We start from the raw sequence: 14,742 nt of genomic DNA on the forward strand, positions 1-14,742 counted from the left end.
TTTTTATGATCAATTTATTTGGATGGTAAAATATCCACTTAGATTTAATGTTTTACAAAACAATAAAAGTATACATATATGTCCGCAGTACATAGTGGGAATGAATATATTCCTTGAGGCTGCGAACTACATCCGTTTGTTCTTGACAACAACAAAGTTAAAGGAAAGTATTTGAATACACATTTTGTTCCAAATCTGAAAGCACTTACTGTGGCTTTACTGTCATCCACAACTGAACACATATCAACACTATCAGGTTACAAGCAAAGAAACTTAGATTGGTCTTCTTGTCATCACTCAGTGTATATAACTAGTCCGCACAGACAGATAAATGTCTTTTGTCTGGGTCAGGTTAAACTACCAATTATTTACTTATGAGTTGCTAATATTTAGACAGAAGGACAGAAAGCAGAATCCTTGCTGCTGAAAGAAAAACAGCATGGGGACCTCTAATGCAGTGGTCACTCTTTTAATTGAGCTCCAGTTGCTTTAACCTTTGAACCTCCTTAAGATAAATACATTCAACAATTCTTAATTGTCATGTCAGATTAACATGGTTCAAACATAGATCAAACTTATCATTGATCCGAGTTCATTTTGAGCACCAAAAAATTATGTTGCTAATTTATAATTAAACATAATTTTCAGAACAGCCAAGGCTAATTCCAAACATCTGGACTGTCACTGAAAATTTTATTTTTCTTTTACAACGGCAAGCTCTGAAGCTTTTGTCATCTAACAACACTAAATATATGTTTTTGGTTTATATTAGAGTTTGATTCCAGAATATTGTACTAATACTGGTTGAGTCAATACTTATGTTGCATCCTATTTGTTTTGGAGGCTGGAGCTCAGAATGAAGTCACATCAGGAGTAATCGTGTTCCAGTTACAATTTGGAAAACCCCTGGGATTTTTCCAATTGTAGTGCTAATGACTAGCAGTAAAATGATTTAATAATGTATTGAAATTCTGTATTGAAACATGACATGTCCACCACAAAATGTTGTACAGCACTATGTCACAACAAAAAAGATTACGGTAATTGTTTTTTGTTTTTTTTGTTTTTAAAAATAGGTTTTCATTGCAAAATTAAATATATGTGCTATAACCATGTCTAATGAACCCAGGACTCCTCAGACTCCTCCAACTTTCCAAGTCAAAATTCCAACTTTATACAGATTTTTGTTGTATTTCTGTATGGAAAATCAGAAAATCCAACTTTCAAATACAAACAGAATGCAGCATTGTAACTAGGTCAGTTTAAAAGCAACACACTTTTTCACAGCCTTTTCCTTAAAGTGAAAGTTTGGGACATTGAGGTGGGATTCTGCAGAGTAACTATCGGCAGTCAGTGTTCCAACAAAGTAAAGCTCAAAGCATCCCTTCAGTTTAAGAAAAGGAAAAGAATTTTTGTAGGCCAAGTGGAACTAGGATAAAAATTGATCTTTTTCATCCTAAAACAATGATCTTATAATGAAAAAGGTAGTTCGCTGGAATTCTTTTTTCTCTCTTGCATTATTTTATTTGACCTTCATGGTTAGTAGTTTGAGAAAATCCAGTCTTATGGCTATTTTACATCCTATTCCATTAGCATCAAATCAGATCTCACTGATCGGTTATATCTTTCTTCTGCTTAGAATGTCACAATGTTACTGTTATGGATCATTAATCAATATAGTTTTCATCATAAACAGCCATAGGCTTTTATGTTAAATAACCACCTAAGTAACTCTTTTGAAAAACTGGAGTGGATTCAGAATGATGGACTCCACTTTTCTGTCTTCCTGGATCTTTAAGAAGTGTTCTAAGCATTGTCCGTTTGAGGTAAGGTACTGACAGCTGATGGCAACTCTAAAGAACCCCACCTTCAAAAAACTGAACCATCCCTATAAAGTGTAAATACAGTAAACAGGAAACTGTTATTCCACAGTACATTGATCATTTCATTGACAAAGAAGACACTTGTCATTCAACAGACATCATTCGAAGCAGCAAAGCGTTTACTCCATTAGGTCCTGAGTCACTGAGACATCTGCAGGATTTTTGGAGATTTGAAGGAATAGGATCAGTCTAAGCATGGTAAAGTAAATGGACAAAAATGAATATAAAAGGTCATATTTAGTGTTAAAATCAGGATGTGCCATCCCCATTTTTGGTCTTGATCACCACCAGGCTGACCATAACTGGTATCAGGCAGATGGGAGTGATGACCAGGGCAAACACGATTCCTGGTGGTGGGTCACTAAACTCCTCTGTGGGGCACGTTTTGAAATACTCAGAGTGGATGTTGACAAAAAGTTTTTCCACCAGTGAGTTCGGCCATGGGATCCCCAGACAGTCAGATAGGTGCTCAGTACAAGTGCTAAAGTCACTGTAGAAGCTGCAGAAAATAAAATAAAACAAAAGAATGTTTTGGGAAAGGACACTTGATGTCAGCATATGTTTTGAAATATCTTTGATGTAAAAGTTAGTGACTTGTAAATGATATTACCTGCTCACTTTATCCCAGACACACCAGTCAGTTGAGTTTAGTGATCTCATTTGCTCACTGAACAAATGCAGATATTCATCAAATAAGAAAGAAAGACACTCCACTGATGGTTGGCCATAACGATGCTCGCATATATCACAAATACTTTGGCAATGGAGACCATTCACACAAGCTGCAAGAAGTGGAATTAAAAGGAGCGTACGTGAGAAAACATCCAAACAGAATAAGAGCAGTTTAAGATGTAACAACAGAGTGACTTGCAATTTTACATTTTTTAAAGACTTATGTTACATTAGTATTGTATGTAAGAAATGCCACCTACGATATTGCAGTTGGTGTCCTGGGATCTCTAAATGAGAGATATGGAAAAACATTCTATGAATAAAACATGAACTTCTGACAAGAAAAGACAGAAAACACAAAACACACAATCTTACTAAATTAACTCGAATCACTGTGACATTTCTTTGTCTGTTTTAGCACACAAATTCTTCTAACAACTGTTGTTGAGGCAACTGCAGCTGTGAAAGGAAGACCACACACTCACCAGAGAGAAAAGAGAGGAATACCCCAATGAAACCAACAGCTCCCTTCATATCAAAAAAAAAAGAATAAAGGTGTCTTTTCCCCAAATGATGAAGCTTCCAAAATGTGTATAGCGAGGCATAACAGGAAACACGACAGGGTTATCTTTGGTTACCAGATGTCCAAACAATGTTACCCGCGGATAGCAGATGTTCTTCGAAGATCTGTCTGATGGCCCTGCGCCTTGGCAGCAGCTCTTTGCCTCTTCAACACACTTTTTTTATTTTTTTTACTTTTTCTTCCTTTTTTTTAAAGGGGTGGAGGCAGCAAAGATTGTCCTCTCTATTCTCCCAAATAAAAAAGAGCACACCCAAGCTGGGGCTGGACTCACATCTGAAAACCCTTTACTCTTTAACTCTTGTTCTGCTTTTTAGTCTCAGTTTCTCACAGTCAAAAAAGCCTGGCCAGCTCACAGCATGTGATTTATTTGCCGTTTGGGCTGCCTCTGCCAAATAGGAAACATAAGTAAACATTTAGGGCTTAGCGTTTTGGGGTGGATTTAATCATGACTCTGCAGGGTGTGCTGTGCAGACAGACACGATTTCATATTTAGGTTAATTTAACAAAAGATGGAGTAAGTTATTATTCTGAAACAATCAAGAGACTCAAAAGACCATTACACATCTATTCTGGCAAGGAATACATAACATTTCCACATCAGATGTAATTTTTAATAATTTTATTTTTTTTTTATCTCATAAAGAGCTCATGATTATTTTAAATCTGCTAGGTAGTTCCTCACTGCCGCATCTTGGAGCCTTTAAAAGCCAAGCGAGGGAGAATCAAACACAAAAAGAAATACATTTATAAATCTACGGTTTACATTTCAGAGCTTAAATTGATTTTACAGAAACTATATGTTCAACCTCATGTAACATCTGTTTGCTGAGGAGCAGCATTTTGATTTAGCAATGACATCAGGAAATGTGTCTTTTCAGCAGAGGAGGAGCCCACATTCGGAAGTGTTGGCAGGGGAAAGGGGTGGGGGGACAGTCAGGGAAAGAAAAAAATAGTAAGGCACGGGATGAGGAACAGCGAAAGGGGCTCTGCTCCAAGTTCCAGTTGTTTCACAATTTTGAGTTCATGCGTTGATCACTGACGTTGCATGGGGCGAATGACGAACAAAGTCAGGAAGTTGATCCAGGTGGGGGGTGTTGTTATGAGGTTTCATTTAACCTCTAACCCTGAAGCTGTTTGGGGCCTCACGTCTACTGCTGGTGACCTCTCTAGTGGAGACCTCCTCAGGAGTTTATCTTGGATCCTTTTGACAAAACACACGGGGAGATGTCCCCTCGGAAAACAGAGTCTGCAAGATCTGTTTTCTGGGTTCTGTTTGTTCCAGGACAAACAAATAATTTCAAAGAAGTGATCCCAAACAAGCCCCCAGGACAAATGATTCCATGTTCACCATCTTTGACTTTACAAAATATAAATTTCAAATCATATTGAGCCATCCCTCCTAAGGTTTCTACAATGTATATGTATATATAAGCAATATGTCATGCAAAAAGTTGAAAAGTCATGTTATCTGAATCCCATTTTATCTGGTGTAAAATTAGTGTAAAACATTTTTTTAAAAGAACATCATATCAACCATTAAACATGGTGGGGTGATAATCTGGGGCTTTAGGTTTCGGAAAACTTGAACCATCAAGTACTGTATGTGCTATGGCAAAAAAAATAAAATTAGATAATAAGGTTGTAATCTGATCCCTCAATAAAAACAACAAAATGAAGGTTTCTGATTGCCTTTGTCAAAGTCTACACTCAAGTTTGATCACAAAACCATGGCATGACTTTAAATTTATGCTCAAAAACTCTCCGGTGTGACTAACTTGCCAACAGCTCCCGTCAACGGTGACAACCAATTACTAGGTTTGGGAGGAAAATACTATTTTACATAGGTTTGTATTTCTTTTTTCCATTAATAAATGAAATGATCTTTTTGAAAATTGCATTTTGTACTTTGAGAAAGTAGCAAATGTTTTTTCACTGCACTTGAATTGATTAGAGTCGCACAGCTACACAATAAACATCTCAAAGAAAACAAGTTCAAACTCACCGTTATCCATTGTTTGTGTTTCATTATACCCTATATAAAGAAATTCATCAGTTAAAAACATCACGCAATATACAAGAGGATTTATTTTTGATTTTTTTTTTAAATCCACACATACTTGTTGTTTTCACTGTTGTTGTGACCAGTTGCACTGTTGCTTTGTCATTATCCAGACAAATTACATTTGTGCATCCTGCAACAAGGAAACTCAAATTTCGGCAGTGCAAAGACATGCAGTCAATTTAAGATATAAAATTCTCTGTTCTTCAACTCATATTTCATCAACAGCTGTTTTCACATGTTCTTCAATGTGTGAGAAAGTGTGGAGGATGAAGGAAATAGCGAGATCCACACTATGGGGAGTCAGTGCATCCTCCCTTTGTCTCCCACTTCTTTAAGGAAGTCTTAATATATTCAACTCAAGGACATTTAAACATATTGACAGCAAATGTTCTGACATTAGGAGGAGCCTTCATATTCATATGACAGAAATCAAATTATTTCTTAAACAGTATTAACAATTTTGCACATGATCAGAAATAATTACTGAATTCTTGTTTTGATATGTATTTGGTCTATACATTTAAGAATAACCTTCAACACACCAGTTGTTTGGTTTCTTTCCAAATGTAATTTCCCTGCATAAAGTGAGAAAGATTTCTTATTGAGAAATTAGATGAAGAGTAAACATTGCTTCACCCTAATACATAAATGAACGATGAAAATAAATGTCACTTACCCCAAATGAGAAGAGTCACTAAGCAGCCAGAGAACACAAGAGAGAATCTGGTGACAGTCATTTTGCTGAACAATGCTCTGTTCATCTTCACTAGTGGGTAGGGATTACATTTCTCAACCTTTGCACAGGAAAGCTTAAAAAAAGAAAAAGAAACAACAGGAAAGCCTCATTTCCTAGTATGGGCGGATTCACCAGATGGGGTAAAGAGTTTCTGCTAATGTTACAACTGCTGTGCTCCACTGGTAAAAAGTCATCACCACTTTCTCTCTGGGTTTTGATTCGGAAATTGTGAAAGCATAAAGCATTTCTGTTCATGTTTATTCTGCCCTCTTTTCTTTGTCTTTTCTGTTCCTCTGATAATAGGAGAACAAACAATGATTTAAGTTTAAGAAAGGTGTTCAATGAACAGCTAATTGACAGAACTGTGATTTACAAAAACAATTTAATTCTTTTTTTTTTCTTCCATTTGTTTTAATTTTCTTCTTGTTTCAATTTTAATCCAAACCTAACTACTGTAAACCTGGACTTAGGGTGTGGGGGGGTGATGATGCATTTTATTTCTACTTCTAATACACAAAAGCCATGGAAGACATTTACCCTGGCCAGACTAATTGAAAAAAAATAATAATAATGAAGGAGGTTCTCCTTTTAAAATTTCAAAGTAGTTTAGTTGGTTGATTTGCATAAGCTATAAATTTGTGGGGTGACATTAGAGGAGCAGAATGCAAGAATGTGAAATTGGCCAATCAATAAAAGGGGAGGAAAGAAATTAAATAGGAGAAAATTAAATGTGGGAGAAAAACTGCTCTCTTATTTGTTTGATAAGAGAGCAGAACAGCAAAACCGAACTTGAACATAATTTGTCGTCACAGCAACAGTTTTCAAGATTAAAGTTGACACATATTATTCAATCATACATCAAATCTTTTCACAAATATATCATCATCAAATTTATTGCCACTAATCTTAAGAGCATCAGAAGCAAAAGTGTTGAGACTGCACAAACTGAGATCCAAAATTAGGTCCCAGAAATAGGAGACAAAGTTTGATTTTGAGACAAACTAACGAATCCTCTCATCAGTTTTACTGTGACAATGTCAATGCTGTTCAAACTGACAGGCCAAAAGTGGCTCACCAAGAGTTAACTTATGCTCATTTTTGTTTATTTCTGTTTTATTTTAGGCATTTATGTAACTAATTACTAAAACATATTAATGTGATCTTCAGTAACTTAATCATGGATTCTACAAGTGATGAGTTTCAAAATAATCATTCAATTTCAACAGAGCTACAAATGTGAAAATAGTATTTATTCTAGTCTAATTTCAATCTTTTCTGTACCATGTAATCTAAAGATAATTGATTACAATTGTTAATTGTTAGAGTTGAGATTGACATCTATTTTATTCTCGAAATAGAAGTTAAACTAAGATAATATTCATGGGCAAAAGGTGTGTGAGAGACATTGATCAAGTGAGCCAACCATAATACAGAGGGCCCAATCAAACAATCAGTCAGTGAAGTTGGTTTGTATGGGACATTTCAGCAACCAAATGCTTTACATCATAAAAACATACAAAAAACAAATCTGTATGTAGTCAACAATTACTAAGTGTCATTGTCACACATAAAAATGTTGATTAACATTTAATTAATAATGTTTCAAAAGCAACTCTACTCTTCCAGGCCACTTTTCTGAACTCGTAAATACAGAAAAGTGGAGTTCCCCTTTAATTTCTCGTTTGGTGGCATATTTGATTACATTTTCAATTTTTTTGTTGCCTTAAATCAAGATTTACTCTGCATGATTTACGTAAGAAATGTTCTTTCTTTATCTGTGGTGTGGTGTATCATCAGTGTTGAAGACAAACAACCCCCCTATTCCCGTCATCGTTAACATCACGTTAAACTTCTGTGGTAAAAGAGAGATAGCAAGGGGACTTAGTCTGAAACTAAAGTGTTTCTCTGTATCGCTGAAGAATAAGTGCTCTTTCTCAGCTGCTGGGCTTGGAGCAAAGCCACATATTGCTCATGCCAAAATTGCTCCCACATTTCATTTCACTTAACATTGAGAGCACAGTTTCATCTAAAGGGTAGAGTGTTCAAAAAAAGAAACATGCACTTAAATATCAAAGCCGTTCTTGTGAGCACCATTACATGAATGAATTGCCTTTTTAAAAAGGAATAACGTTAAATAGGTTTTAAATGTTCCAGAATGCTAAAGCAAATGTAGCTTTGTGTAGCTTTTTTTCTAATTAGATATTTTTCTTGACTACAGAATTATTTGTCTTGGACATCTTTTCATCCTCAAAACCTTTTGTTTCAGACAATTTTTCTTGTAATATTTAGGTCAGTCACAGGCCAACATCAACACATCACGTTTACATAATAAAGAAAGAAAAACTTCCTCCCTACTACAGCCTTTATCTCTAAGCTGTGTGTTCCTGTGAGTGTTTGCTTTTGTTTGACAGTTCAGTATCAATATTGCACTGCCTGCGTCAAACACCACCACATTTGCCATTTTATCTAGAAAAGTTTCTCTATCCTATTTTTCTCTCTAACTGCTCAATAAAAGGTCAAGAATGCTGGATGTAAACATAAGGCAGGAAAAAAACACAGCTTGTTATGTTATAGGGGCATAATTTTAAGTGTACTAATCTAAATAATGTTTTATTATCACAGATTGTGTCATTCTATAAGAACCAGTCATATAGTGCCACCTTGTGTGTTAAACAAGTTTGTTTTTTTTGTTACTTTTTTTAATTACTCAAATGCCTACACTATGTGCAAAACAATTAGGTAAATTGTATTTTTGAGCTTTCATCATTGGACAATTTTTTTTCCAGTTAATTAAAAATGTTAATACTCCTAATGTAGATATTTAGCAACATAAAAGTGAGGTTATGGTTTTCTTAAGAGAATATTGATGTGGGCACAAATGTAGAGGAATTATAAAGAAGTATCACACAAATATATGAAAATTTAGGATTTTCCCTTTTCTAGTGATGAGAATGAAATAATCTAATATTTTACATGTGGGTTAGTAACTATATGATCCTCATTTTCCCAACCTTAAAACAAGATGATTCTGTAAGATTTCCCCACCAAAACTTTAAATTAGTCTTTTGGACTGGTGTTTGTCACCTAAATGTCCTTAATGAATTGCATGGTTGAGCTCTGATTTTCTTTCGCAGTTAAACTACATTATAGTCATATTATTTTGTCTAAATTGCCGTTAGTTGTAAGGAACATTGATGTCAGTTCTGCTATGAACCTACCATTGTTAAACACCTGTAGGCACTAGAGTCCTGGGACTCAAAAGGGATACAGCTGAAATAATATTAGAGGCAATGAAAGGGTAAAAAGAATAAACCTATTTTCACTTAAATTTGATGATTAATTGACAACAGAAGAGTATCAAAAATCATATGTGCATCAACCTGAGAATTAAGTTATAAGTAACTTCAAGGCATCAATTTAATGTAGAATGATGTGTTCATTTCAAGCCGTGTGAAAAAAAAACAATATTTCAGATTTTTTTTTTCTGCTACTTGCAAAAGCTTTTATAGTGAGTTCAGCTATTGCTCTCCATTAGAAATGTATGTAGCCAACCAAGATCTTTCTGGCATCCGTGTTATTTGCACGTAGTCCGCTGTCTATTCCCACAGAGAAGAAAAATGTATCGCGCTCCCTCTGCAGGAGAAAAGCTGAACCGCAGTTATACTGATTTCCCTCTCGACAGAAGTCCGTTGGAATTTTATAAAACTGTAAGCTGGTTTCCAGCTCTTACTTCATCATTATGACCTTAGTCTGTAAACCAGTAATATATATTGTAGGGTTGTTTCTGTTGTAAGATATGCTGGTTTTTTATTTTTCGTTTTATGGGCTATTTGCTGTTTTTAATCATCTTTTTTGTCATAATGTATTTTAATGCTTTTATTTTACACCGACAGACTGCCGAATTTAATGTTTTCTAAAGGGCTGGCCACTAACCGCAGGCCTAAAGAGAATTATGCTTGCGTATGTATATTACCATAACCCTCGGAACAGTTTGTGTGTTCCTGAGTGTGCGAGTAATGGCTGAGCGGCGACTGCTTCGAGCTACTTATGCCCAAAACGCAGAATATGCATAAATCCTGGCTCCTCTTCTTGGAAAGGCTGCATCATAATAAATACGTCACTATCCTGCTTGGGTTGAGCTAAGTGCGTAGCTGTTTGTAAGCTACAACGACAAGCCTCCAGCACCATGTCCGCGGACAACGCTGGGATTTCTCTGACATCCCCACGCATGGAGACCATACCTGCGTCAGATCCAAACCAAAGACAGCCTTAATTTGTCCAGCACGCACACACCAACACACACGCACACGCTCTCTCTTACTCACTCACTCACTCACTCACTCTCTTTCCTACACACACATAGAGAAGGACTTGATCGCATTGCGGGGCTCTTAGTCGCAACAGAGAGGACGCGAGGATTTAAAGGTATTTAATAACCGCGATAGTTGCTGTGTGGATGTAGACGTGCACACGCGTGTGCCAGAATGCCGCGCCGTCATTGTGGAGCTTGGGCGGGCACGTCGCTAAAGTGTTCCCCATTTAAATGGGCACCGTTTAGCTGCCGTGGCTGCACCCAGAGGACGCAGCGCACTTCATCTGCGTTGTACCAGACGTTTGCAAGCTTCTTCCTCCTCGATCAAACCCCGTATCGCTGATTTCGGGGTTAAGTTTAGCCTTAATGCTTATTTCTGATGGGGTTCTGGCGCAAACAGTGATGTAGATGCTCACTCGGGCCATGATGAAGCACAGAAAAACTGTACTACGCACTTTTCTGCTCTGTTGAGGCACGCCCACTTCCTAGCAATGTGTATCCTCCACGCTGTTTAACTCTTAGACCTTATTTACAGGCCACAATAATTGCCCACTGCTTTTGTAATGGCCGCCCTTTAAAAATAATTAGAAAACATGGTGCAGTTTAAATCACCCGGACGGCAGGCTTGTTTTCTCCAGAGGATGGCAGTTTTGTTTTGCCAACAGAAGGGGGCAGTATTTCAAAGAGGGTTACATTTAGGGTAAATGGGGAAGTGCATTCTTCTGGAAAACGAGATTGTGTCATACTGAGGGATTGTTGAAGAATGAATTACTTTAGCAACTTTTTTCACTAATTTGCGATGAACTGACTTTAACTATATTTTATACAATCATTAGGATCATACAGGACTTAATGTTGATGCCCTTATCTTCAAAATGAATGATATGGATGTATTTAAGCCTTTTTAAAGAATAGAATAACTTTATATCATATAAAAAACAAGAATTGTGTGCACAATCTTGTATTTATTGTAGATTTTGTCTAAGGTTTAACATTGAAACTCAAGTGTATGCACATGTTCACACTAATATTTGGTGAAATAATGTCTGTTATGAGTTGCAGATTGATGACATGCATTTTAAGGTTAATTCCAGTCACTTCTATCTTTTCCAGAGAAAGTTTTATCTGCATTTGTGATTGCTGTCCTAATTTAACAACTAGTTCAGATTTCAGCCATCTAGTGTTTGATTTGAGTTGAAATTAAAAAATTTTGGAGTAGTCCTTCTTTTTTATTGTCAACCAACAGTATCTCTGGCAGTTATATACCCTCAGTATGATGCTAGAAAATGTTCAACAAATTTAAACAGAAACACTCAATTCAAGCTGTTTGCTGTAATAATTCCAGACATAAGAAATAATATATTAAAAGCATCACTATGATATTCATGCTGATAGTGAGTGTATGGAAACCTATGGCCGGTGCTGCATAAGATTTGGAATTGAATGGACTGATTTGTTTTGAATTATGATTCTTTTTAAATTGATATTTTATGAATCTGTTTGTCTTGTAAAGTTTATTGACATAATATTTTTTTAATTTTTTCACGCAATGTGAATTGTGTGAAAAAATTTATGAGATGACTTTAAAATTATCTGGGTTATCTCACAAAGCTACTGAAAAAGATAAAATTGTTGATGTGCTTTGGAGGCCAGATAACAGGCTAACAATGCAAAATTTGAATCTACAACGAGGTTCAACTTGCTTGCTGAATACTCTTTTTGACTTTTTAAGGAATGATGGAAGAAACAGCTGCTGCAGCCCCAGCCTCTGGCACCAGTGCTGTCCTATCAACTCCAACTCCTGGCTCCTTTACCCCTTCCCTCAGTCTCCTAGAGTGGAGAAGGAGGGTCAAGTCTGAGTATATGCGCCTTCGCCAATTAAAACGCCTTAAAAAAGTAGACAAGGTCAAGGTGGGTTAAACCAGTCATTGACACATGATTTATAGATTAATGTCTGTGAATGTTGGAAAAAAACTGCTATGTGTATATAGTTTATCCCCTTCATTTCAGTTTTATCTGATTTAGTCTTTTTGTGTTTCCAGAGCTTGTTCATGTCCAACAGGCAAAAGATTGAGCTGCAGACTAATCTCCTGAATACAGAATGGTCCAAGCTTAGGATTCAGACCATCCCTGTCGCAACCTTTAGTGGATCTCTGGCAAATAAGAAGGTATGTTCTTTTAAAAAGAGAGCAGTTAGGATAAAAGGAATCTAAATATGCAGCGACAAAGGGAACTGATGACTTAAGTGAGCTCATAACCCAAGCAGTTTGAAAATAGAGCGGTATCTTTATGTTCCCACATGCTGTTGAGTTTCACTGTAATGTATTTATTTCCCCTGCCTCAGCCAAAACAGCATCTGTGTTAAATTATAATTATCCAGAAGACTCATTCAGAGTATGGTCATGTTCACCTCACCTCTGATCCTCTTCCAGATGTGTGCAGTGGAGTTCGGGTTCCCGGAATTTAATTCTCAAGCCATTCCTATGAAACCTCTGTCTACAGTGGCAGGAATCCCCTTCATGTACTCGTGGTCACCGCTGCAGCACAACTTCATGGTATCGTATGCCATCTTTTGATTTTGTTTTTGGACTCTACGGTTCATGGCTGATGTATAATTGTATTGGTTTTTAAGTATTGGAACACTTAGAAACACTTAATGTTATTTTGTTGAATGAAGCACCAACAGGAGTTTTTTCTTTTAGGTGGAGGATGAAACGTTCCTACACAACATTCCCTACATGGGTGATGAGGTTCTTGAACAGGATGAGGCCTTCTTAGAGGAACTCATTGACAACTATGATGGGGTTCATGGTGACAGAGGTAGGCAGAGCCTTAATCATATATTTATTTCCTATGACATTGTCACAGTTACACCAATACAACCGCAGATTTCTGGAAAGACTGTCTTTACTAGTTTTCCAGATGTAGAGACTGAAAATGTTTCCCATTCTTCTTTTCAAAATAATTTAAACTTAGTCAAATTGGATGGAGAGCATCTGTTAATACCATCTTCAAGTCTTACCACAGGTGGTTTATCCCAAAAACTTACCAAAAATATTTCCAAAGTTTGTGGTTATATCGAGTGTGGAAAATGTATTGATCCTTTTAAGAACACTGTATTTGCTGTGTATGTATTTCATCTGAATTAATAATAGAGGTTTATTGAATTTTTTTTCTATATGAACTCATGACTTAAGATATGAAAAAAGAATTATTTTTGTCCCAGAGGGTGGGTTCATCAGCGACGAGATCTTTAAGGAGCTCGTGGATGCCTTGAGTCAATATTCTGACCATGACGAAGAAGAAGAGGAGGACGCAGGGGTGACGGCAGCAGAGGTTGCAGGGAAGAAAGAGGAAGAGAGGATGATGATGAGGAGGAGCTCAGTGGAAGGCTTGGAAGAGACTAAAGCTGGAACATTAATCAGGAGAAAAAGGAGAGGCACCACAGAGGGTGAGTATCTGTGTTTAGAGTGCTTCAGCGTGAACAAGGCACATACTGTTCTTCTTTTTACACCATGCAGCTGCCACAAGGTCATCCTGCTACAGCAGCTCTTGAACTGACATGGTGGCTTTAAAGCTGCCCTGTTTTTCCTTGTTTAAGGGAACTTGTTTGTTCATGACACTGATATGCCCTGACTCCTATTACAGAGCGGTGTTTGGATTTAGTGGTAACTACACACTTTCCCAACAATTATGAAATGGATCCACTCAGCATGCATGTACAAGGATGCTATAAATTACAGGATATAAGAAAGTACAACCATTAAGAAAAATTATTACTGACTGTTCTTGAGAATAGGAGACAATGTCTTGTTCAGAATTGTGTAAACACCCTTGTTGCATAATCAGCGTTTGTGCATCTGTATAAAAATTGGATGTTTGGTCATATCTGGTTCACTTGTATGACATTCCCTGCTTTGTTTCCCAAAAGTGAAAGATGTGTCCGGCAGCAAGAGGATCCCTAACGATAAGATATTTACAGCCATCGCCTCGATGTTTCCCTACAAGGGCACCACAGAGGAGCTGAAGGAAAAGTAAGAAAAGTGTAGTCAATGGGATCTATTTGCACCGCGGTCATTAGTCTGTTGCTTAGCGTTCACCATGGAGATGTAAGCAGCTAGAGGTGAGTTAAGAATTCTGGGTTCCTCTCTGGCTCTCATACTCAAAGGATAGTTGCGTCAGGAGCTGAAAGACCTTAAAAACATCTATGGTGGTATAAGAAGTATTTGGCCCCTTTCAGATTTGTACTGTTCCTTACAGTCATGTGAAAAAGTTAGTACACCCTGTGGCAGACTGAATGAACAAATGGCTATTTAACAATACTGAATGAATATATCAAAGAAAGAAAGTTAGCCCAAAATGCTGTCTTCAAACAGCTATTTAATTTAAGGAAAACAAAGCTACATAGGCATATGTGAAAAAATAATTGCCTCCTCCAACTGGATGTGCCAACCTTGGCGGCAACAAATCCCATCTAACTTTTGCAATGGAAGA

General features: G+C 36.8%; 2 protein-coding genes across 3 annotated transcripts in view; one reads left to right on the top strand and one right to left on the bottom strand.

The window, feature by feature from the left end:
• Positions 1–14,049, bottom strand: ramp2 (receptor (G protein-coupled) activity modifying protein 2). Its single transcript, XM_044098977.1, has 7 exons — positions 14,033–14,049; positions 5,877–6,009; positions 5,256–5,330; positions 5,141–5,170; positions 2,816–2,842; positions 2,494–2,665; positions 1–2,382 (listed from the first exon to the last, which is right to left on the bottom strand). Exons 2-7 carry the CDS (start codon positions 5,959–5,961, stop codon positions 2,133–2,135), a joined length of 639 nt encoding a protein of 212 aa, XP_043954912.1. The 5' UTR covers positions 5,962–6,009; positions 14,033–14,049; the 3' UTR covers positions 1–2,132.
• The window catches only part of ezh1 (enhancer of zeste 1 polycomb repressive complex 2 subunit), a 22,771-nt gene continuing 17,608 nt past the window's right edge, over positions 9,580–14,742 (top strand). Inside the window, exons 1-7 of one of the 2 annotated variants that reach the window (XM_044098975.1) lie at positions 9,580–9,643; positions 11,981–12,159; positions 12,291–12,416; positions 12,681–12,803; positions 12,951–13,068; positions 13,475–13,699; positions 14,180–14,282. In XM_044098975.1, the coding sequence (XP_043954910.1) occupies positions 11,983–12,159; positions 12,291–12,416; positions 12,681–12,803; positions 12,951–13,068; positions 13,475–13,699; positions 14,180–14,282 (872 nt within the window). In that variant the 5' untranslated portion in view covers positions 9,580–9,643; positions 11,981–11,982. Of the gene's footprint in view, positions 9,644–9,859; positions 10,362–11,980; positions 12,160–12,290; positions 12,417–12,680; positions 12,804–12,950; positions 13,069–13,474; positions 13,700–14,179; positions 14,283–14,742 lie in introns of those variants that run through there. The other variant, XM_044098976.1, reaches the window with a different exon arrangement.

Source organism: Gambusia affinis, linkage group LG19, assembly GCF_019740435.1.
Source record: "Gambusia affinis linkage group LG19, SWU_Gaff_1.0, whole genome shotgun sequence".
Taxonomy (NCBI): domain Eukaryota; kingdom Metazoa; phylum Chordata; class Actinopteri; order Cyprinodontiformes; family Poeciliidae; genus Gambusia; species Gambusia affinis.